Below are 24,569 nucleotides of genomic sequence, written 5' to 3' on the forward strand. Positions count from 1 at the left end.
CTTCAGGTAGTTGAGGTGAGAAATTATGGTGGTGTGGACCACAATGGTAGCAGTGGAGATGGATGGAGACGAACCAATTTGGAAAAAAAAAAATGAGGTAGAGATGGCAGCACTTGCTGATAGACTAGACGTAGGGATTAAGGGAAAGGACATATCAAACACACCTGCTAGATTTTGGCTTGAACAAATGGACAGATGACGGAGGCATAAAATGAACTGAGGAAGATTGGGAGAAGAACAAGTCTGGGCAGGAGAGGAGGACTCAAGTTATTTGTTTGGCATCCAATATATGACCAGCAGGTCATTGGATTTACTAGTTCAGAGCTCAGGAAAAAGTACACTGCTAGAAAGTTTTGGAATCACCAGCGCATCAACATTTATAGCCATGGGACTAGATGAGATCACAGGAGAAGGAGGAAATGCAAGCAGAGACAAGGAGATCGCCCGGGTCTGAAATTCGGAAACCCTCAGCAACAACAGGTGGGATAAAGGAGGATACAAAGGTCACATATTCACTTCCCAGAGTCTAAATCCTGATCACTGATATGTGGTAATTTTTTTCCCCAGGTAACTTTTAAAAAAAATCTAAATTAATTGAAAGTATTTAAAAATAGGAGATATTCACATTAAAATGTGCATTTCTAGGGAATTCCCTGGTGGTCCAGTGGTTAGGACTCTGCGCTTTCACTGCCAAGAGTGTAAGGGCGGGGGTTTGATCCCTGGTCGGGGAAGTGGGATCCCACAGGCCACGAGGTGCAGCCAAAAAAAAAAAAAAAAAAAGCGTATTTCTAGCAGCTGTTGAAAAATCCAAAGACCTACTGCTTTTCAGCCTGCATTCCCATTGGACAACATCAGTGGGAACGAGTACCTGCTCCCCGTGAGCATGGAGTGCACGCACCCAGCAATGGTACGGTCCCTTTCACTCCTTGTGTTCTCAAGACCATGATGCTCCCTTAATTTTCCCTCAGCCTTGCCCACCTGGGCTTTTGTGTTCGACTTACCTTTCATTTTGTTTCAGCACTAAACTTAATACTTGACACGTTATATGCTATCAATTCATGATTGTTGATTAAGAATCAGAAGTTCTCTTTTGCCTCCAGAACTGACTCGGTATAGTACTATCTTGATGTCTTTCACACTAAGTGAAGACACTAAGCATACCAATGTATAAAACCTACAGTGTCCTTTCTGCAAATTATGGATAACTTGACCTTACGTTTTACCACAAAGTGGAAATAGTCTGAGCAGAGACAAGTAGATCTGAGTCCTTTACCACATAAAAACACATTTCCAATATTAGGGACTGTGTGGTTAATTACAGCCTAATGAAGAAGAATGACTCATGCTAATGTTTCAGTTTCTCCACACCCTTTGAAAGAAGTCTGTATTACAGTCCTGGAAAGTATGATTCTTCAAAGATTGTCACTTACTATATTAGTGAAACATTCAAATTTTATTTTCTTATAATGTATTCCTTAATTTCTCTATATCTGTGATAACTCTATTTTTTTTCTAAGACTAAAATAATAGAAATCAAATGCTATTTCTTTACCCAGAAATCTTTGATAACATGCATAAATTTAAATTCTGAAAATTATTAGCAAGAGCAGACAACTCCGAGTTGACAAAGCTAGTATGACTGTCTCAAGTTTTGGGACCAGTTATATTGGACTTAACCAATGGCAATAATACTGATAAATTAATATTAACATTTAAAACCACTTACTCTGTGTGATACACAATAGAAACTTCATTACCTAGGTCATCTCATTTAGCCCTCACCACCACACTGGATAAAGGTGGTTATCCTCACTGAAGCTGAGAGAGGGTCTGTCGCTTGCCCCAGGTCGTATGGCTGTTAAGTGGTAAAGCTGAGATTCAAACTCAGGCAGGCTGATTCCTCTGCTCCTGACCCACCAGGAACCATACAGCCTCCATCTAAGCCTTCTCTGAAAAACTTCTGAGTGAAGCAGTGGGTAAAAACGGCTCCCATTTTATTCCATTCAACTGATATAATTATGTTCCAGAAGAAATCAAATCACTATGAAAAAAAGATTTGGTCTCAAGCCTTGGAGAAACTTTTCCTCAGGCCACCATAGTGATTCTGAAGAGCAGTTCAAGGAGCAAGGTGAGGTGACAGCTACCAATACACACATTCCACCTCTACACCCAAACGAAGACTTTCTGGAACCCCCAAGGAACGTGAGGAGGAAGCAGGAAGAAGCTGGATTAGATACAGGGTAGTTTTTGAAAAGTCTTTAACGTGGTGGTCCTGAAATGAGCTCCTATTCTATTAAGAACCACTAGATTAGGAGAATCATCATCAGTTGATGAGATGCGAGTTTTCAGGAATCAGTACTTTCTAGGAACTGTCTTCTGAAAGAGCACAGGAAAGAAGAAAATGTCGAAGACAGAAGCTGGTTTGCATACCTGGCACACTTTGGACACTCAGTAAATGTTTGTTAGTAACAGCCAACATTTACTGGGCACTCAGGGTACCAGGCACTAGGCTAAGCTCTCAGCATATCACCTCCTTTAACCCTCCCAAGAACCCTGCAAAGAAGGTGGCTTAACTCCATTTTACTCATGAGAAAACTGAGCACATAAAGGTTAGGTGACACCATGTAAGAGGCACAGTCCACATGCTTAACCAATAAACTATAGCTGCTGAGAAAACAGTTGAAACAATAATGAATGTGGAAAGACAAAAGCCACAAAGAATTTAGTAGAACAGAGCTAAACACCCTCATCACACTTTACTTCTTCCTGGTTGAAAAAGATGAAGAAAAAGGAACTAAAAAGAGACAATATTTTTCAAGATAGTAACCCAGTTTCAGGTTTACGTCTCAGAACACAGATTTTTGAACTACGTTCAATGGACTCCCTAGAACTACTTGGAGGTTCTTGATGCCTATTTCCAGCAAAGAAGCTCAACTTTTATATGGCAAAGATCTGTCTGAAGTATCCTTTGGGGAGAAAAATTTCCACTGTCCCTGAAAAAACCTTCAGGCTCTAAAATAGTGATAGCACTTATCCTTATTTTTTACTATGAAACTTGGATATAATAACATGGTACACATTCATGATCAACATCACCCGAAACAACACTATATGTTGGTGTTGGGCTGTCTCCCATCACAGAATCAATTTAGCTCTAAGGCAAGTGTTGGGCTGCACCCCACAGGCCTACAAGCCCTGTACTTGCCCAGCTTCAAGACTGAAGAAAGAGCCCAGAGTCAGCAACAGAGACATCAACAGTTTAATGGGTTGGGGAGCTTACACGTCTGAAGCAAGGTCCTGGAGCGACACCCCACTGTGTGTGGCAGAGGGCAGGCAGGACCTGGCTGCAGTCTTAGCTCCCCGGGGGGAGGGGAGGTTACCATTTATAGGGGGAATTGATGTCAGGTTGGTTCATCAGTTACCAGGGAAACCAGAAGAGGAGCACACCCCTCACCTCCCCTTTGATAAGCTATCATGGTGGAGACGTTCTGATCTAAAGGTAGAATAATCATTTGCTGGGGCCTGGGGCAACTGTGTAGGAAAGTGAGTCATGAGAGTAGGGAGTAGGTGAAGCAGGCACTGGTCGAGCAGGGGATGTACAGAAAGCAAGAGAACAGCCATCTTGAGTGGTCTGACCATACAGGAAGGAAGATGGATGTGGTCAATACCTAAGGGAATGCTCCACAGCGCATCACATCAGATAATGCCGGTCACATACCATTTAAGGAAACTGGAAACACAATTCTAGGTAATCTGGTTCAGCTGTAGATTGATAGGAACTAGCAGGGCACAATGACCATACAGTGCTTAGAGAGCAGGTAGGCCCCAGCAGAGGGGTGTTGGGAGGAGAATGTTCCTGTAGCCTGTGAGGCCAAAAGACAGGGTCACAGAGGGTGAGAAACAGCAGTAATCACTTTACAGCAAAGAGCAACCTTCACTTACCTTATTTTCAGCTTTGGACTTTTCCTTTATAGTCAAAACTAGAAGACAGTCAGTACCTTTGTCCGTGGTATCTTAAAGGAATTGAAAAAATGAGGTAAAATTTTCAGGTTTTGAAGACCTGTTTAAATATAACATTATTATTAACAGAGCCATAGGTCTTCTACAGAAATATAATCTTCCAATTATAACAATATACTGCAATTCTGGCTACCAGCTTCTTCTACCAGCTTCTTGTATGTATTTCTAGAGACACTTTAGGGAAAGCTTTTTGTTTATCTTTGGCAATTAAGTTTTTTCTTAATTTTTGTCAACCATTTTTTATATTTTTATTCCATTTCTACTTAGTACGTGCACAGGTGATACGTGCACACGGTTCAAAAATTTTTAAATATGGGAGTATACACAGTGAAAATATCCCAGGAGCTCTCGACCCAGACATCTACCTTTTCTTTCCACAGGCTACCATGGTTATTAGTTTCATGGGTTTCTAGTGATTCCTTCAGATATAGTTTATGTAAGTATACATTTCTTTCCAAGTTACACAAATGGTAAGAAGCACACATATTCTTATATGTCTTCAGGTCAGCATTTGAACTCCAGGTAAAAGCAAAGATGGGCCAGAGATAAATACAACAGGATTTCAAACCCAAGTCAAGTAGTAGAGGGCAGAGGGCAGACATGGATCCTCCTTAAAGCTTCTTTCCTGCCCTCTTCAGGTCACCCTTCCTGAAGTGCTGAGTCATAGAGGAGAGACTCAGAGTCCTTACATTGAGGAACAGCTGGGCAAGAAACTAAAGCTCTGTCTCTGATAAATGAAAAGCCCTCTGAAAGGACAGTAAAGACTAGATGGAGAGAGGGAGGGGCAGTGGGGAGGGCCCTTGTAAACATCTCTGATGCAAAGCTGACAAGACACAGCAGAATCAAGACCACTGATGGGAGCGTCTGGTCCCAGTGAGCAACATCGGGAACAATGGGATTTACTCCAGTCTGAAGGAAACAAAATACAGTCGCCCCTCAATGTCCACTGGGGATTCGCTCCAAGACTCAACTCCAATACCAGAATCCTCAGATGCTCAAGTCCCCTGTATAAAATGTTGCAGTATTTGCACCTAACCTACAGGCATCATCCCTTATAATACTTAAAACAATGTAAATGTTGCTATGTAAATAGCTGTAAATACAATGTAAACGCTATATAAATACTTAGGCAAGCAGCAAATTGAAGTTCTGCTTTTCAGAACTTTCTGGAATGTCGTTTTCAAATATTTTCCATCTCTGATTGGTTGAATCCCAAATGAGGCACACACAGATACAGAGGGCTGACTGTAGTTACAAACAGTTAAAGATTAATGAGTAAGATGATTTTTTCCTAAATTATGTATCCTACTCAAATGTAATGTGTAAGATGAGAGACAAATGTCTAAATTATGTATTCTTTTTAAATATTGTGTCTTTAATATGTATCTTTACCTGTTTTTTTTTTTTTTTTTTTTGCGGTACGTGGGCCTCTCACTGTTGTGGCCTCTCCCGTTGCGGAGCACAGGCTCCGGACGCACAGGCTCAGCGGCCATGGCTCACGGGCCCAACTGCTCCGCGGCATGTGAGATCTTCCCAGACCGGGGCACGAACCCATGTCCCCTGCATTGGCAGGCAGACTCTCAACCACTGTGCCACCAGGGAAGCCCTCTTTACCTGTTTTTATAAAGTGTTTTCATTTTAGAGCAATATGGTATAAAGCAAGGGCAGGGGTCTATGTCTACTGCCATAGCTGAGCACAGCCTCTGGGGGGCATTAGTCTATTTCAGTCACAGACACTTATCACATGCCAGGCACTATTTTGATGCTGGAGGAACAATATAACAAGACGTGGACTAGGGAGACAGAGTGACTGTTTTCAGTAGACTGTGGTAAGCACAACGATGAGGATACAAATCCATCCTGGTTGCTCATCATCGGGCAGGTTGGCTACCCTAAAGGAAGTAGCAGCTTCCAAAGTGTTAGTCTTACACATCTCAACCCACCAAAGTGGTAACAGATGCCACAAAAATAAGGAACCGTCTTTAAATCCTTGTGCAGCACTTTCAAATGACTCATTGTGGAGCTGGCACTTGAGTGTCTGCCTACTAGTTTGGAATATCAGGGAGGAATTAGTTTTTTGTTTGGAGTGATGAAAAAGTTTTGGAAATAGATAGTGGTGGTGGTTGTGATCGCAGGTGGCCTCGGCCTGCAGCAGCTTGAAGCAGGATTTCAGGTCCCCGGCCAGAGACTGAAGTCAGGCCAAGGCAGTGAGGACGCTGAATCCTAGCCACCAGACCACCAAGGCCAGTGGCCAGAGACAAGGCCCCTGGCCCATCGGCTTTGTAGAAATGAACTTCCACAAAGAGGCGGAAGTAGTGAAACAAGTAAAGTGTTTATTAGGAGGAAAAAGAATATGTGTGAACAGACACACACACACACTCGGGCAGACTCAGAGAGAGAGTCGCGCCCTCGTGGTAGTTTGAATCACTTATATGGGGCATTTCTTCTGGGTTTCCTCTGGCCAGTCATCTTGCTTTGCCTGGCTCTGAGTCCATCTTTGGTTTGTCTCAGGGTCCTCCCCTGTGTGCGTGCGCATCTCTTAGCCAAGATGGATTCTAGCAAAGAGGCCTATGGGTAGGATGACATCACCTACTGTGGGGTGGCACTCCCTCCCTTTTTGACCCCTGAGGAGCCTTTCTGCACAGGTGTAGTCGGGAAGGTCTCCTTGACCTCAAGAATGAAAAATATGTGGTCTCTGTACCTCTTACCTGGGCAGGCTCAGCTTCTCCCCGCTCCTGCTGTTATCTTCATCTTGAAGTATCTCTCCAGAGGGGACAAACTCCAGCTGCTCAGCCTGTGGCCCATCTATCTCCTGCCTCAGTTGAACAACACTGTGAAAGTAATTAATGCCACTGAATCACTAAAAATGGTTAAAATGGCAAATTTTATGTTATGTGTATTTTACCACAATAAAAAAATCAAATGATGGTGGTAGAATTTTTTTCTTGGGAGGGGAATATTTTTTTGTCTTTTTTAACCATCTTAAATATATTCCTCAGTTTTGTTTGTTTGGGTTCTTTTTACATTTTATTGGTCTAGGAAAACCAAAAGTCTAGAGGCTCCTTCATTATACACCAGTGAGAAAGTAACCAACACTAAGACTGGTTATTTTGTACAATCCAAAAAGTTATTTATTTTTAAAAGACAAACTTTGACCCATAATCCCTTTTTTTTTCTTTCTGTTACCTCTATTTCTTTGGCAATGAACTGCCCCCCCAAATGTTTAAACTTTTAATAGAACTAAGAACAATAGGTAATAGTCCAATACCATATTTCTAAATTGTTTTTGTCCTATTGTTTAAAAGATTTCATCTAAATTACAGAGTGATACAAAGATCAGTTTTTTGGTCATGCCATTGCTTTCATCATTTGGTGAAACTGAATGATGTCCTCTGGATTTCACAGCAGACTGTAAAATAATAATGAAGCCCTGCTGTTTCCCCTGGAGACAACTGTGGTCTTTGAAGGCCATCAAATCTTTCATCACTGTCACTGACACTCACTAATAAAAATATGAAATTCCTGTAACTTACAGATTGAACTTTAAAAAAAAATTCAGTCCCCCTAAAATGAGTACATGTATGCTGCTTGGTTTTCTCTAGTTAATATTTAAAAAAAAATAAAAAATAAAAAGGATAAGCAATAGTCATTCTGATGATCAAGGTTTATTTTTTTTATTTTTTATTTTTTTTTTGCTGTACGCGGGCCTCTCACTGTTGTGGCCTCTCCCATTGCGGAGCACAGGCTCCGGACGCACAGGCTCAGCGGCCATGGCTCACGGGCCCAGCCGCTCCGCGGCATATGGGATCCTCCCAGACCGGGGCACGAACCCGCATCCCCTGCATCGGCAGGCGGACTCTCAACCACTGCGCCACCAGGGAGGCCCAAGGTTTATTTTTATCTTTTGCATTTGATTTGTTTTACAACTGCCCTGCTGATTGAACAGTTTTGACTTAAACATTAATTTCAAACCAATACACATTTTTAACCCAATGATCAGATTACTCTAGACAAGACTGTGCAAAGTTTGCCATCAGCATTATAGGCCCCCTTTGTTCCAGCCCTTTACCCTCTCCCTCTTAGTGTGTTTCCTGGCTGATCCCTATCATGACAACCTGCCATAGGGAGCCAGATACGAATCTTAAGCTCAATGTTCTCATGATGTAGACCTGTCACTCAAACAGCTAAGCCCTGCTAGAGCCTTCAACAGAACCCAGGGCTCCTGACTCACTGGCCAGTGCTCTTTCCTACATCTTACCTGCTCTGCAACAGGCCACTCCCACCAGCAATGCTCAATGCTGTATAATCTGCAATGTTGAGCTTCTAAAAGCAAGCAAACTAATAAAACACATTGTTCTAAAGGCCATGTTGGGGATTTAGGTTAATGAACGTTAGTGGCCCTCAGTCACTCAAAGTGTTACACATTACCCAACTTTCTTAGGGTTCTTTGAATTTTATCCAGGGCCTCGTGGCATCTACTACCTCAACACCCCAGCTGCCCCAAAAATAAGAATGGTAGAAATTTATACATTCTAGCAGACTTGTTAGAAAAATTATTTTGTGGGAAGCCAATGGATTTTTGGTGTCTGCTTAGTTCTCAACATTATACCACATAAGTCATCATCTACGCAGAATGCTAGAGTATAAGTAAATAGTACCTAAAAAATAATCAGAAGCTTATACTTCTAGAATACTACAAGATGATTTACAGTTAACCTCAGAAAAAAATTAGAAATTTCAGTCTCTTGTACAAGACTTTTGATCTGTGCTTTAACTCTTTAATTTATGAAACACACAGGCCTTGTATTCATTCTGGAATACCTTATGATTATGCTAAACCACACAATAATTTCCAAGTTTCCTATATAACACAGGTGGCATTGTATGTATTATTTTACTCCACATGGTTAAAAACTTTATAAGTAAGTGGAACCACGGAAGGTTAATATATGTCAAAATTATGCTCAATATTAGGTAGTATCATATAGGAGAAATACAGGGGAAAAACTATGCAGTAGGAACAGTTTGGGTCTGTCATTATTTTAAGTGCTTTATGTGTCTATTAGGTCAACTATACATAGTAGATATTACTTTCCCTAATTCACATGTAAGGCAATTGGGGCTTAGGGCTTGCACACCTTGCTCAAGGATTCAGAGCTAGCAAATTGAAGAGGTGAGGTTAGAATAAGGTCTCTAACACATCAAAGCCCATGTTCCTAACTACTGTAACTCCCCTTTAGCCCAGTGCACTTGGGCATTAGTTTTGAGTTTAAAGTAAAAAAGCTTGAGAGAATCATGAAACTGCAACTTTTTGAAGGCCTCATGTCTTGTCTAAACTCAAGTCCCAGCATGGGAAGGCCAAGCTTCAGGTGTCCTCCCAAGGTAGTGGGTAGATCCATGTTCCCTAGGGCCTCAGGCATTGCTGAGCAGACTTATTAAACAGCACCTTTTCCTCCTCCCAGAAAGAAGATACTAGAAATATTTAGGTAGAATATGGATGCAGTCCCTGGGGATATTGCAGGGGGAATATTCTACATAGGGTAGAGTTGGATACATTTACCTTTTATGTCTTATGATTCTATGGGCCTAAATAAGAAGATAAAGAAGAGAATCTAAAGGAAATGCTTAATGAGCTGGATTTGTGATTCATTTTACTTAAGCCATTATCCTCTCATTTTATGATCTATTCAAAGTAGGGGCACTGATGGCTTTAAAAGTGGTTAAACTGTTCAGTTTCTGAGGACTGGGGCTGACATGAATATGTTCATTTTTTAATATGAATTTTGATTGCTCTATGGTAAAAATATAACCACTGTCTATTCTTAGACCCTTTATTTTAAAATCTGAATCCTACGTACGCCATTAAATAACTAAGTTTTGAGGTTTGTCTGGAGATGACTGGCTACTCCTCCTGATGACCTGTGTACTATCGTTAACGATTCGTGACCAAGGTTTATTCAGAACCTCCAGCCTAAAGCAGGAAGGGCTGCTTGAAAGACAGCTTTGGCAGCCTTTGAAAGCTGTGTGTGGATGAGGTATGTGTGTCCAGGAATTCTTATATCGCTTTCTCATTTTCAAAGCTTGCGCATCCTCAAGAGACCTTGTCAAGGTCAAAAGCGCAATGAGTGAACCAGGGGAAACCCCAGAGAAAGCCAAGATCTGAAAATAACAGCTGGCTCTCCAGAGGCCGGGCGGCCGTGCTGACTTGGCAGGCTAGGAATATCATGGTGCTCCCAGGAAGGCAATAAAATCCTTGGAGGAGGGAGGAGGGAAGCGAAAGGGCAAGGCATGGCAAGGCAGAAGCAAAGCGAGAGGATTCTGTAAACCAAGATACAGCAGAAAGCAGGGGCAGCGGCGGCGGCGGTTGTGGGGGGGGGGCGTGTAGAAGGAGATTTAAGGGAATAAAGAAACATAATTATCTGGTTAATTCGAAAATAAATATAACTTTGGATACACTAAAAATAACTTTCTGATGTCTGGCCTTTGTGTGAAAATAATACATACATGTTGCTTGAAATGCTCCAGAACGGCATATCGCAGGTGTATATTTGAATTGAAGCCAGAGATGGGAGGACATTCTAATCCTTTGGCCAGACAGTACAATGAAAGTTAATCATGTTGCCGTATACTTTTCCTAGAAATACAATACAGATTTATCGTATTAGAAAGCTCAGCTGGGGAGAGATCAATTTACCTAGCTTGAACGTTTTGGGTTTATATTGACTAAATAGTTATGGTTCCCTGTCACTTCTCTTGGTCTCGTTTCTACGTTTTTAATATTTAACTGTAGAAGAAAAATAAATGGAATTTACAATGACATCTTCAAACTTCAGATGACTATAGAGTATTAGAGCCAATATTTCTCATTGATTACAATGTACACCCTTCCTTTTTTCAGTAGCTTAAAAGACATGACTACCTTGTAGATGCCCTCTAGTTACTAAAGGTACCTTTCTATGTGGTTCAAAGGAGATCACTGCTCAACAATGCAGAGAAGCTTATCGCTAATGCTACTGTCAGATACCCTGTGTAGGTAGTATATTTCATATTATAAAAAAGTCTAAAAGCATATTAATGGTTCTTTCCTTTTTTCCTCTCTTTTCAATTATAGCAGAAAATGGCCCCCGTCTACTTGTGGAAGCAGAACAAGCCAAGGTGTTCTCACACAGAGGTGGCAATATTACACTGCCATGTAAATTTTACCGAGACCCTACAGCACTTGGCTCAGGAACCCACAAAATCCGAATTAAGTGGACCAAGCTAACTTCAGATTACCTCAAGGAAGTGGATGTTTTTGTTTCCATGGGATACCACAAGAAAACCTATGGGGGCTACCAGGGTAGAGTGTTTCTGAAAGGAGGCAGTGATAATGATGCTTCTCTGGTGATCACAGACCTTACCCTGGAGGATTATGGGAGATACAAGTGTGAGGTGATTGAAGGATTAGAAGATGATACTGCTGTGGTAGCATTAGATTTACAAGGTAAGTATCTATAAATCATGTTAAACTTAGGAATGATAATTAATCATTGCTTTTTTTTTTCATGACAAGTAATGTCTAATGGTTACCACAGTGCTGATGTGAGAAATCAAAAGTCCATGTAAAGAATGTTTTTCTGTTCTTTTGTAACCTGCAATCTGTCTATGATTCCAGCTTTCATATTTGAAATGTACACACAATGGTTATATGCAAATTTGAAGCTATTTGCAAGTAGGAGAAACATGCAGTGGAACTGAATTAACAACATTCAGAAACTGCCTTATGCCATTCAAAATTTAAATCTCATTACATAGTTATTAAGAAATTCAGAGTGGAGGCTTTTTTATTATGCTTCTAAAATTATCTCAGTTGCAAAATAATGGCAAGTTTTGTGAAGGACGTCTGCTAACTAAAATACATTTAATTGTATTCTATAAAGTAACTGTGAAAACTTAATTTAACAAAAAAGTAGACTCTAGATTTATTTAAATATTCTTGTAAAGAAGTAATTTTTTTTAATGGTCCAGAGTCTCTTAAACACTGAATACCAAATGGTCAAGGCATTTTGTGGGGGGAGTTTTATTTCTTAAATATGTAATACATTTAGTAGGTTCAAAGATCAAAGTGTATACAAAGCTAAACAATAAAATGTATCCATGCCATCCTGTTTTCCCCTCTGCCCAAAGCCCTTTAGGCCTCTCCTTAGTTTCTCATGTATCTCAAGACACCCTTTATTCATGAATTTCAGTGTTTCTTTACATGGAAGGATGAATTTTGGCTGCATTAATAGAAGACTTTCCTTCCTTATATAAACTATAGGTGTGTGTTTGCTAGAAGCTCCTTCCACATTCTAGGCCAGATTTGTGGCTTTTGGAAAAATATGTTTGGCACACTAGCACTTCATTGAAGATGTGACCTTCTGAATCCCACAGAGTGCCATCACATGCGTGCAGGTTTATTAGCTTTATGTATCTGATACATTGCTTGATGTTGTAAAGTTCATTTTTGTGACCTTCTCTTGTCTCTCTTATTTGTAGTTCTTGGCTCCTGATTGCATGCCACCTTATACTTTGAGTTTTTATTGATTCACTTCCATATCCATGAACATTGGCATTATTCAGGATGAAAGAAGTAATTGGCTTAGAGAAGACAGTCAATCATCAAATATTAATTGAGGGTCACTTTCTTTTATCAAAGGGGCATCAGGCACTGGACGCTAGTAGTATCAAGATGCTTATGTTAGTCCCAGCTTTGTCAGTATATGTTTTGTAACCAGAGCAAGTTACTTATCCTTATTGTACCTTGGCTTCCAATCTATGAACAATAGGTTGAACTGTATTATCTGTTAAGTTACTTTTTCTTAAACTTAAGTAATTCACATGCCACATTTATTATCTCCCTACACTTACTTAAAAATACATTTTAAATAAATAGAAACCAGTATAACTTGCCAGAAATAGAAGGAAACCATAAAAATAAGTACAGTGAACATAAGATATTTCTAATTATAAATGGATACATGCTTGCTGGTGGCTTTGAGCATGAAGCCAGCTCTCCCTTTTCTTGAAAAGCAGATTTAACACGTGTTAGAAGATAATACACTCTACGGTCAAACTGAGACTTCCTTTAAGACACAATCAGAGGTGTTGAAGGGGAATTGTAAGAAGAGTAATTTTTCCTGCATAGGCCCTGCACTCTCCCAAATCTCCATGTTTTCCATGCTTTCATAACACTTCTCTACCATATAGCACATACGTATATATGAGCTAAGTAAATGTGTCCAAGAAACCAACTTAATTGATAAATATTTTTACAAGTGCTGTTTTGGTACCATGAGAAAAAAAAAAATTCCAAATCATGGTTCCTTTCATTCAACAATCTTACAGTCCATTAAAGATTCTAAGATATTTCAAAAGTAAGTACTTTAAAATAAGGTAGTATTTGGTAAAGTAAGTAGGTAAAACAAATTGCTCTAATCATATGCATATTTATTTTGCTCACTTTCAGTAATGTCCCTTGACAGCTGAAACTTAGGGAAAGCTCCTTTTCTAAGATAACATGGTTAGGAGTAAGAGCTAGGGCTAGAATTTGATACCAAGGGCACTGAATGAAGTCTATGCTTTTATCTACTATGATCTGGGAGTTTGCAGGAAGGAGAAAGCTTCTGTTGGGGTGGGAAAAAATGGAGGTTTCAGAGAGACAGTGGTGTTTGACAGCCTCAGTTCTTCTGAAGTTTTCTCAAAGGCCCCAAAGTTATTTGGGAGATGACCTAGGGACTGTCCTTTGGTCATACTTCATTAATTGGTGTGCCCATTCTCACTGCAGAGAATGTTTTTCCATCTTTCTTGTGTACTATAAAAAGGAGTCATTGTACTGTTCTGGCCAAAGAAGCAGTCATTACCCAGAGGCTCTGCCTTGAAATAACTGACATTTCCATATTTAACATTATATACATGAATTCATTTCTGAACTGGAGAAAATATATTCCTCAAGAATAAGATCAAAGGGACTTCCCTGGTGGCACAGTGGTTAAGAATCTGCCTGCCAATGCAGGGGACACTGGTTCGAGCCCTGGTCCGGGAAGATCCCACATGCTGCGGAGCAACTAAGCCCGTGTGCCACAACTACTGAGCCTGCGCTCTAGAGCCCACGAGCCACAACTACTGAGCCTATACACTGCAACTACTGAAGTCTGTGCACTCAGAGCCTGTGCTCCGCAAAAAGAGAAGCCACTGCAATGAGAAGCCCGCGCACCGCAACGAAGAGTAGCCCTGGCTCGCCACAACTAGAGAAAGCCCGCACGCAACAAAAAAGACCCAACTCAGCCAAAAATAAATAAATAAATAAATTTAGTTTTTAAAAAAGAAAAGATGAACTCTACCCTGAGCCCTCCCCTTCCACCCCCAGCTATGATGTTCTCAGAGCACAGTCTACAGATTTCCATTGTAATTCTAATGACATTTTGTTTTGTAAATATCTGCAAATTGTCCATCTTCACCTGCTAAGTAGGATCTACTTGAGGCAGTCAAGTGCCAAAACAAAGTCGGTGCTCAGTAAATAGTTTATAGGTGAGTGAATGTTTGATACGGTGGGTTTACACTTTCAAGTACAAAAAAAGCCTGCATGAAATGGAAGGCGGTGGAAAGGAAGAGACATTTGATTTGGGCCATGAAAGGTGAACCTGGTTCTTTCAAGGGGTAGAGAGCATGACAAAGCGGGAAGGAGGGCATCACAGGTGTGAAGGAGAAACTCTTCAAAGGCCAAAATGTGAATAACAGATGCCACAGACAGTTAGCATCCACCTTGACTGGTTTAAGGCTCAGCATGGCAACGGGGTGGGATAAAAATTTTAAACTTTTTATTATAGCCAATTTCAAACATTCGGAAAAGTAGAAAGACTAGTATAATGAATCTCTATATATCACCAGCTTCAAAAAATGTCATGATATAGCCAATCTTATTTTATCTTGCTTTATTTACTCCCACCCCCAATGAATAATTTTCAAGAAACTCTCAAGACATTATTTTATCTATACTTCAACATGAGATAAGAACTCATTTTAAAATAAAATTACAACATTTTAATTATAGAATAAAATCTGAGGAACCTTGATTGCTACCTGAGGATGGACACTGTGAGGGACTTGACAATTGCCACCTAGTCTGGGGTAGATGCTCAAGGTGCAGCAATTATATACATAAGAGTTTGAAGGCTATGATAAACCACATGTAGCACAAGAGATACCTTGTGGTTATCATTTACTAGCTCTTATTCCAGGTCCTGACCTTTTTCCATTACCAATTACATCCTTATAGAGGACCATCTACCAATCAGCAAGTTTCATTCAAGCTCCTTGTCAATCTTCTAACATGCATAAATAAGACCAGGGAAGTGTATCATTTTGAATGTCATAATTAGGCTGCCTTTCCAACTGTAATTGTACAATGCCTTTAATCATATTGGTCCTTTAATACCAGACTAAATGCTATGTGCTTCGAAGAATTTTCCCAATTAGAAAAATATCATTCTTCTTCAAGATGCCCAAATTGTATGGTTTGTATTTATAAGATTTTATTCTGTCTTGGATTCAAATTTATATATCCATAGTATATGTATCAAATCATAGACTTTTTGCAGAAACAGGCCACACTCCAAACTCAAGGTATCCTAGAGTACTGAGCACAATGCCTTGCTCTTAGTTGTGTTTTAAGATCTGTTTTTCAAATCACACTGATTAAAAAAAAAAGTAAACCCTTTTGAAAAACTGACCTACATATGAGTTGGAATTAGCTGTGGAAACACAATTATTTTTCATATAGCATTTTGGATAGGATAAAGCCCTCTGATTACTACCAAATTACCCACACTGCTAGAAACAACACCACCCAGCAAGAGACAAGCCTTATATGAATATAACAAGGAGAGTGTCACTAGACATTCATGAGTAGCCCAATACAGAATTCATTTGTGCAATCAATAAACATATAGATAATGATATGAAAAACATATTTGTGCTTCCAATCTCCCACTGTATTGGTGTTCCATTGATGAAAATGGGGCCAAATACACAAAAATATAGTCTGAGAACTTTTAGAAATAGAAAGCTAATTTCAGATATATACATAGCACTGAAAGGCTATGTGGCTCTGAGAGGCACTGAAGAAGGTAAAATTGTTCTGCATGGTCTCTACCTTTTTATTACTAAAAATATTTACTTTGTGGAGTTACTGAAATTTCCTTAAGCTTTTATATGTACCATGGCATGAAAACCTTTCATATATCCAACAAATTGATATTTGCCAACCACTAGGATGAACTGGTCTGTGCAACTGTAAGTCTTAAAGAATGTTTTTAAAACATTTCAGTTGACTAAACTACCCACATCATTTGATATTATTCTTTTCCATGTGAGGTATCTTCCTTATTAATCCCCTTTTTAGTGATGCATACCAGCCCTTCATGGAAAAGAGCTTCTGATTATATTTTGACATATAAGTATAAAATAACCATATTTGGAAAATAATCATATACCCTTCTTTCTCACCCATGAAGGTTTAACTTTTCTTATTTTTGTAATGCCGGATGAAAGCAATCACCATTTGCTCCATAATTCAGCTGTAGGAATTGCACTTTTTTCCACAGAGCCAAGAAGGTTTCTGTAATTATAGTTTTAGATGTTGACATCTTAACTAGCTGAAAGTAAAATGAGCAAATAAATAAAATACTAACAAACGTGCAGTTCCAGAAATGCCCACACTTTCACGAAACATTTGATTGTTGAAATGTATGCACCAAATGTGTACAATACAGTGAAACTTTTAAAATGTTGGTGGGGACACAGAAATTGACCTTGATTTACTTGGAATGTGTTCTTTTCAGCATCATCAACCATTAATTAAAATCTGCTAAGTAAATCCTTTGAGTTACTGTAAGTTGATCATTTATTCTTACAATTGAAAAATAGTAAAATTTTAATATAGGGTTTCACTTTGAGTAATGATTGCATGAAATTATGTTAAATTTGAAAGGAACTCAGAAATATATTACAATGGATTTGGAACTGAATCAAACATAACTCAGTGGTTAATCAAGGACAAATTACTAAAGAAAAAATTTTCACAATGCCTATGGAAGGCCACCAAACACAGTCTGGTGAATTTAAACTGAGAGGTTGTCTAGGTCTTTAAAATTATTATAAATTAAAATAGTCTACATTCTCCACTGTTACCATCTTGAGCTATTTGAGAAATGGAATTCAACCTAAATGGTTGAATTTAGGTTTAAATACTTTGAGATTGTCTCTCACTTAAGGTCTAGCTGCCAAGGAAACCTCTACTGGATAAATTAAATATTTTCCTTTTCATTGGCATTCCTGGGGTTGCTGAGAAAGAGGATGGAAGGCATGAGGGGACGGGGAGCACTAGAGCAGCTCCTTCCCAGTGCTGACTGAGTCTTAGCTGGAGGCCTGGGCACAGCACTTCTTAGAAGGAGTCATCTTCAGGCCTTCCCCACCTCCATTCCGCCCACTGCTGCAGGGGGCAAAGGCAACGAAGGGCGTCTTTTCCTCCTTACTTTTGGCTCTGATTCAGCTTACAGATCCTTCAGCCAAGAACCTGAGAAGGCAGGATGAGATCAGGAAGCCTTCCTGGATCTCTGCCTCTAGTGGATGGTGCCAGCTGGACTGCCCTACAGGGACAAACGTGTCCAGCAGAGACTTTCAGTGGATGTGACTTGATTTAGGCTACTGAAATTTCTTCTTGTAGAGTCTTCCAGGACAATTTCTAAAAGAATACATTTCCTGTGTACTGGTTACACTATTAGTGGACTGTGGACCCATCTTGTATAGGGTCTGCAGTCTCATAAAATAGCACATTTGGTATAATCCACCAAATTACTGCGTCAGCAGACAGTTTTTTTACATTCCACACACTAAAATATGAATTATTTTTAATTATAGTTAAAAATTCAAGGCAAAGCCTTGAATAATCACTTGAAATTAATTGTCTTTTAGCAACCATGGGGGAAACATTTTGATAGTGGTCCTTCATAAAGTCCAACAAATGAAACAACTTTGCTTTCTTATGATGCAATCCTTATCCTTTAAAGAAACTGTGCAGAAAGTTGTGAAACAGCTCAGACACCTCCCATGATTATCTGTTGGAAAGAAATGCTTTTGGAAAGCTGTTGCATCTTCCCAAAGTCAAGTGCCAAGTCACAGTGTTTACATATACTAAGGGTTTTTGTCCTCTAAAATATTTAATTCTCTGGCAATAACTTTGACAGATGTCTGTTTTGTACCTACCTTGCACAGGACAAGCTTCTGGAAGCTTTTTTTTTTTCCTATTTGCAATAAAAATGTTTTTAAAAGCTTAGTTTCAGTTTGCAATACATGAATATGGAAACTGAAAAATAGTAATGGAAACATTTTAAAAACGAAAGCTCTGGGCTTCCCTGGTGGCGCAGTGGTTGAGAGTCCGCCTGCCAATTCAGGGAACATGGGTTCGTGCCCCGGTCCGGGAGGATCCCACATGCCGCGGAGCGGCTGGGCCCGTGAGCCATGGCCGCTGGGCCTGCGCGTCCGGAGCCTGTGCTCCGCAACGGGAGAGGCCACAACAGTGAGAGGCCCGCGTACCGCAAAAAAAAAAAAAACAACAACAACAAAAAAAACGAAAGCTCTTATTTTAGTCACATTATTCAAGGACAGAATTAAATAAGATTAAGAACTACACTAAAAGTTGAAACAGATAAGAGAGCCACGATGTTTTTTACGGAAGTGCCTCACTGTAAAAAGTTACCTTATTAATATGAAATAAGACCGCTTAATTGTGTTGTTGCCAGATATGCAATAGGTAAGTTCTCAGGGAGCGCTATTTGGAAGCTATAATCTGCAGACGAATCGTTTCGGAAAGGAGAATTGTGAGGACTGAGCTGAACTCTTAGCAAAAGAGGTAAATCACTGAAGTTACCAGACCAAAGAGCTAACTGTGAGATGCTGAGAGGTTGTTTGAAGGGAAATGGGTCCATGAGGAAACACTGCAAGTTGAACAAAGACAGCTTCTTCATCTGATGGAGATTCTATTAGGTTTTTCCCCACTCAAGTGGGATTTGCTCATAGTTCTTACTATCTGTGCCACTAACGATTCCTTGCCTTCTCCTTTGGACAGGTGTGGTATTTCCTTATTTTCCACGACTGGGGCGCTACAATCTCAATTTTCACGAGGCACAGCAGGCTTGTCTGGACCAGGATGCTGTGATCGCCTCCTTTGACCAGCTGTACGATGCCTGGAGGGGTGGGCTGGACTGGTGCAATGCTGGCTGGCTTAGTGATGGGTCTGTACAGTATCCCATCACAAAACCCAGAGAACCCTGCGGAGGCCAGAACACAGTGCCCGGAGTCAGGAACTACGGGTTTTGGGACAAAGATAAAAGCAGATACGATGTCTTCTGTTTTACATCCAACTTCAATGGTAAGATATTAACCATACTGCCTTGTTTCCTATCCCAGAGACCAATACATACTATGATGTGACATTAAACTTTTAATCTTATCTACTTACAAAAAAAGAAAAAAAGCCTTCAAGTGTTGCTCCAGATATAAGAAATTCGTAAATGTCATAATTTTTTAAAATCCACAGACATCAAGCAAGAGTACATATTTCCATGATTCTCTGGTTTTATTGCATCCAACTGTTATTATGAAATAGTTTAACTGTCATGTTGTATGGAGTCTTTCTCTTACTGCCAAAGATGATGCTGCCATTGTGTGTCCTCCATGGGATAGAGACCTCTCCACTGAAGTAAGGATGGCATCTGTGTCATGGTCTTCTTCTCTAAATTACAATGTCAATTCATTCATAGATGATCAGCAAAGCTTAGGATAAAGAGAGAGCATTATCTCTCTGATAAAGAGAGGGCTCAGGATAAAGAGACCTTTGCAAGAAAATTAAGTAGAAATAACATTGGAGGTGAAAGCGGAAGTGAGAGATCCAGGTTGTATCAGTGTTGATGACTGACTCATTGAATGCGACACAGCTCCCAACCCTATCTTGCTCCTTCCAGAACCAGTGACGTAACATGTAGGGCCCGGTGCAAAATGAAAATGTGGGCTCCTTGTTAAACAATTATTAAGAATTTTAAGATGACACAGAAAAGCATTAAATCACGCGTGCGGCCCAGTGTAACTGTACAGGTCGCAAACCCACGAGGCTGGCCCTGGCCCCATTATTTTATATTTCAGGTGCCTGGTGACATGCTTTGGCAAAAACAGCAAGGGATCAGGGATCAACAAACTTTCTGTAAAGGGTCAGACAGTAAATATTTTGGGCTTTGTGGGCCATATGGTCTCTGTTGCAACTACTCCATGTAGCTTTGTACGTTATAACACAAAAGCCGCCATGAACAATATTAAACAGATGGGTGTGGCTGCGTTCTAATAAAACCTCACTGGACCCGTGCGCTGTAGTTTGCCGGCCTCAGCTACAGATGATAGAACTAACCCTCTTATTAATGTTCCCGAGACGGCTGCCCTTTCTCCAAATCATATCCTCTTAGTCTAGAAAGAACAGGCAAGCATTAATTTAGACTTCAATCATCTGTATTTAAAGAGAGGCAGGAGGGTATCACATTACAATGTGTAATCAGGTTAGACAGTCTGATTCTATTCTGCCTGAAACTAAAAGTCTGAGAAAATCTTGCACTGATGGGTATCACTTTAGTCAGTTGATGTCATATTTTATACATTTCATGCATATTTGATACAAATTGAAGGAATCTCAGTAATTAACACAATTGAATTCGTGGTTGAGACTAACTTGCTCTTTCTTGTAAAATCAAGAAATGGTTAGGGGTCAGAGCTCCCACAGAGGGAAACTGAAAAAAATAACTAACTTCCTCCTCTTTGCTAGTGAGTGAACAAACTGAGTTCACATTATTTATGGCAAGTGACTTCCTGTATGTTTTGCATTTTCATACTGTAGTCTTTGAATAAGAATAATGTCTTATTGATACCTGTAATGAAAAGGCCTTGAGGGCTTTTGATTATTTTTAAATGGACTTTTCTGTCAGGAATGTTTTTTGATCTTTCACATTCAAATTTTGCCTCTCTAGAAACTTGTGCTGGGCTTCAGTCTTGCTACAGCTAGAATTTAAATAGCTCTTGCTTTTAACATGGAATCCTGTCTTCTCTAGTGCCACAGAAGGGCCCTTTTTGCCACTAATTAGCTAAAAGAGACCTATCTGTCTTTTCCCTTTTCTTTTTTACAGCTCTAAAAGGGCATGTCTGGACACACATTAAGGGACAAGGAAAAAACTAATTTAATGGAGAGCAACCTAGGGGCACTACATTTAACTGACGATCCTGTGTTTCAGAACCTTTACAGACACTGCTCTATATCCCCCTTCGTTGAGAAACACTTCCATTTAGGGCTCCTTCCACCTCTGTGGGGCTGAGCCACAGGCAGGCCCACTGACCCTCTCTCCTTTTCTCCGCAGGCCGGTTTTACTACCTGATCCACCCCACCAAGCTGACCTACGACGAAGCGGTGCAGGCCTGTCTCAATGATGGTGCTCAGATTGCTAAAGTGGGCCAGATATTCACTGCCTGGAAACTTCTGGGATATGACCGTTGCGATGCAGGCTGGATGGCGGACGGCAGTGTCCGCTACCCCATTTCTAGGCCAAGAAGGCGCTGCAGTCCTATTGAGGCTGCAGTGCGCTTCGTGGGTTTCCCAGATAAAAAGCATAAGCTGTATGGTGTCTACTGCTTCAGAGCATACAACTGAGCGTGCCCCTAGAGCACGTCAGTTTTAAAGTCATTAAGAACATGTGAAAGGTTTTTTTTTCAATATGAACTCATGCAAGTTACCAAAACTGTGATAACCCTTTTTTACTTACTGTAAAGTCATTTTCATAAAGACCAATTCATTAATTTGTTTTTGTAAAGCTATCATTCAATATATATTATAAATTAATATAATTTTAAGGGAAGCACTACATAAGGAGGCTTTAGAGCCAAACTGTTTAGGCTACATCATCCCAACGAAGTATCCTTTCATGATCGGGGCATGCAATAGCTTAAGGATTGCTAGGATTAAATTAAGGAAAGTAAAGCTACTCAGAGTAGCAGCTGCCACAAGCACAAATTTTACACATTTGTACAATTTTGAAATGCACTACAATAAACAGATTAGAGCAACAGATTTGAAATACAGGCTTCTTTACATAAACTGAGATTCTGAGAGGCTGCACAAAACTTAGTTTCACAAGGGAACAATCTACACTTTTCTAAAATATTTCAAAGCTCCAACAGACAGAATTATTTTACTCTTTAAAATCCTGCCTTTTTGACCAAAAAAAAAAATTCATATGGACTCCAATGTATAATAACAAGCACAGTTAAAACCCCTTAATAATCCCATTTATATGAAGTATGAAACTAAAATAAGCAAGTAATATTTAACCAATGAGACTCCTACCTTCTTCTAATTAAAATTACACATGCCTGAGAAGAATTGTTTTATCTTTTGAGTAGCTTTACTGAGTTATATTTAAATTCTAAGGGCCGTTTGCTAAGCAGCATTTAGCATCTACTCAGGGCAGTTATATAGATAAACTGCTGGACAGAAAAATTGTAAAATTTAGCAGCTTGATTTTATGTTAGCCTACGAAATGTTATTGTCCTATAAAAATAACTTTAAAATATTTAATATTTCTTTATTTACATGACACGACAAAAATTTAAATCATAAAAGGAATGAATTACTATACTTGTCTAACCAAGAAATAAGAACCCAACTTTAAAAATTCTTATTATTCCTATTTGTATATATACTAGAAAGCCCAAATGGTGCCTGTGTTTGGGGGAAAAAGTCAACAAAGTAGTTTTAAACCTTTCTCCATATAGAAAATGTGGTCAGTGATGTCACTTTTCTTGCTGATCATCATTAGGCTTAAATGAAATGCTGAAGCTGTCATCAAAGAGTTTACACTAAAATCTTCAGGGCTTTAAACGAAAGGGTAAGAACAGCTTCAGGAAAACTGTTTTCCCTGTTAGCAGCTCCAATCTTAAATAAAGCTCAGTTTTCCTATATTTTTATGATGGTTGAGACCCCACAGGGACCAATATTTGTATTCAAATTACATTTCATGGTTTCCCATTGTTTCACAATGAGTTCTAATAAATGGGATTTAGTATAATAATCCAAGTATGACATAGCTCGTATGCTTTCATGAATGTTTTTATGTAGATTTTCCTCCCATGAACGTGAGTAAATAAATCTGTTTCCTGAATTGATTGTGGTTGCATTCAAAGCTCTGTAATAATTCTAATAAATTTACTCTATAAATGTAGAATTATGTGTGTGGAAGGTATAGAACAATTGGAATTCCATGAAATCATAACTATATGCATACATTATCTAGGCAGAATATTATAAATAAAAGTAGATCATTTCTTCCACCAAAAGCATATCTGGAAGTTTTCAGATGCTTTCATATTAAAAGATGAGAATGTATGCATGCACATTTTTACATTAGGTTGGATATGCAAATTGTACAAAAAATATAAATCCAAAGAGATTGTGAGGTTTAACTCAAACACTGCTAATACAAATAGAACTCAAACTTCTAAATTAAAAATACCTGAATGGTCTAGGATAAGATGAATATATTATTCAAAGAGGGACTATCTCCAAAATAGTGACTCTAGTACCTCAAATATGGGGGTTAGCTCATTGGAGGAAACCCATACTTGAGTGATTATTACCCACATTACAAGAATCTTATTGGAATTGCAAGTGGACACAAATTTCTATTGAAGCAGATATATAATTTTCAGTTATTGCTGCAGAACTCTACCTTTATAATATTAAGCATAGTAGCATTTCTTAACTTTTGAATACTTACTAGTACAGGAATTGGTGCTGATCAAAATCTCTGGAGTGACTGTTAGCTGATTAAAATCTATACTGACTGCACACCATTTTTCCATGCTTGTAAAAAAAAAATATATATATATATATATATATGTCTTAAAAGAATGAATACTGCTGGGCAGAATTTTTATCTTCTTCTGACTTCCCCCAAAGGATCAGAGTTCCCATACCTTTTTGGACTCCTCCTTGAATAAGAGTTTCTTTTTAATGTTCTTATTTTGCCATTTTCCACCAAATGTCTATTGTCTTACTTAATTCCTCAAGGTATCTCACTGAGAATGTCTGAAAAAGAAAGGTTATCCTAACACAATTCCTAACAGAATGTCGGTACAACACTGGTTAATTCAGAAAATTGCTCCTCAGACTTGGGTACCAAGAGTATCAGAGGGATGAGATGGGAGTCTGGGTTAGGAAATCTTTTGATCATTTTGTCCATAATTAACACTTGGCCCATTTAAGGAACAAAGTATATCTGCACATTTCACTGACTCACCTACATGGGAAAACCTAAACAAAAAGAAACGATTCGTATAAAAGACAGTATAAGAAGAAAAACAAGTTAGTCATGTTAACACTGGAAGCCATCTTTTAATGACTGCTGCCATATTTGATCACAGTAATTTCTAGTCAAATATGG

The 24,569-nt window shown here is 39.2% G+C and overlaps 1 protein-coding gene across 2 annotated transcripts in view; it reads left to right on the top strand.

Annotated features, from left to right (window-relative positions):
• HAPLN1 (hyaluronan and proteoglycan link protein 1) overlaps window positions 1-23,107 on the top strand; it is a 72,317-nt gene extending 49,210 nt beyond the window's left edge. For both annotated transcript variants that reach the window (XM_082620309.1, XM_082620310.1), the window contains exons 3-5: window positions 11,132-11,503; window positions 19,166-19,468; window positions 21,492-23,107. In XM_082620309.1, coding sequence (XP_082476435.1) covers window positions 11,132-11,503; window positions 19,166-19,468; window positions 21,492-21,781 — 965 coding nt within the window. In that variant the 3' untranslated portion in view covers window positions 21,782-23,107. The remainder of the gene's footprint in view (window positions 1-11,131; window positions 11,504-19,165; window positions 19,469-21,491) is intronic.
• Window positions 23,108-24,569: the final 1,462 nt, after the last annotated feature.

The sequence above is a fragment of the Mesoplodon mirus genome, assembly GCF_964341445.2.
Source record: "Mesoplodon mirus genome assembly, chromosome: 5".
NCBI classification, from domain to species: domain Eukaryota; kingdom Metazoa; phylum Chordata; class Mammalia; order Artiodactyla; family Ziphiidae; genus Mesoplodon; species Mesoplodon mirus.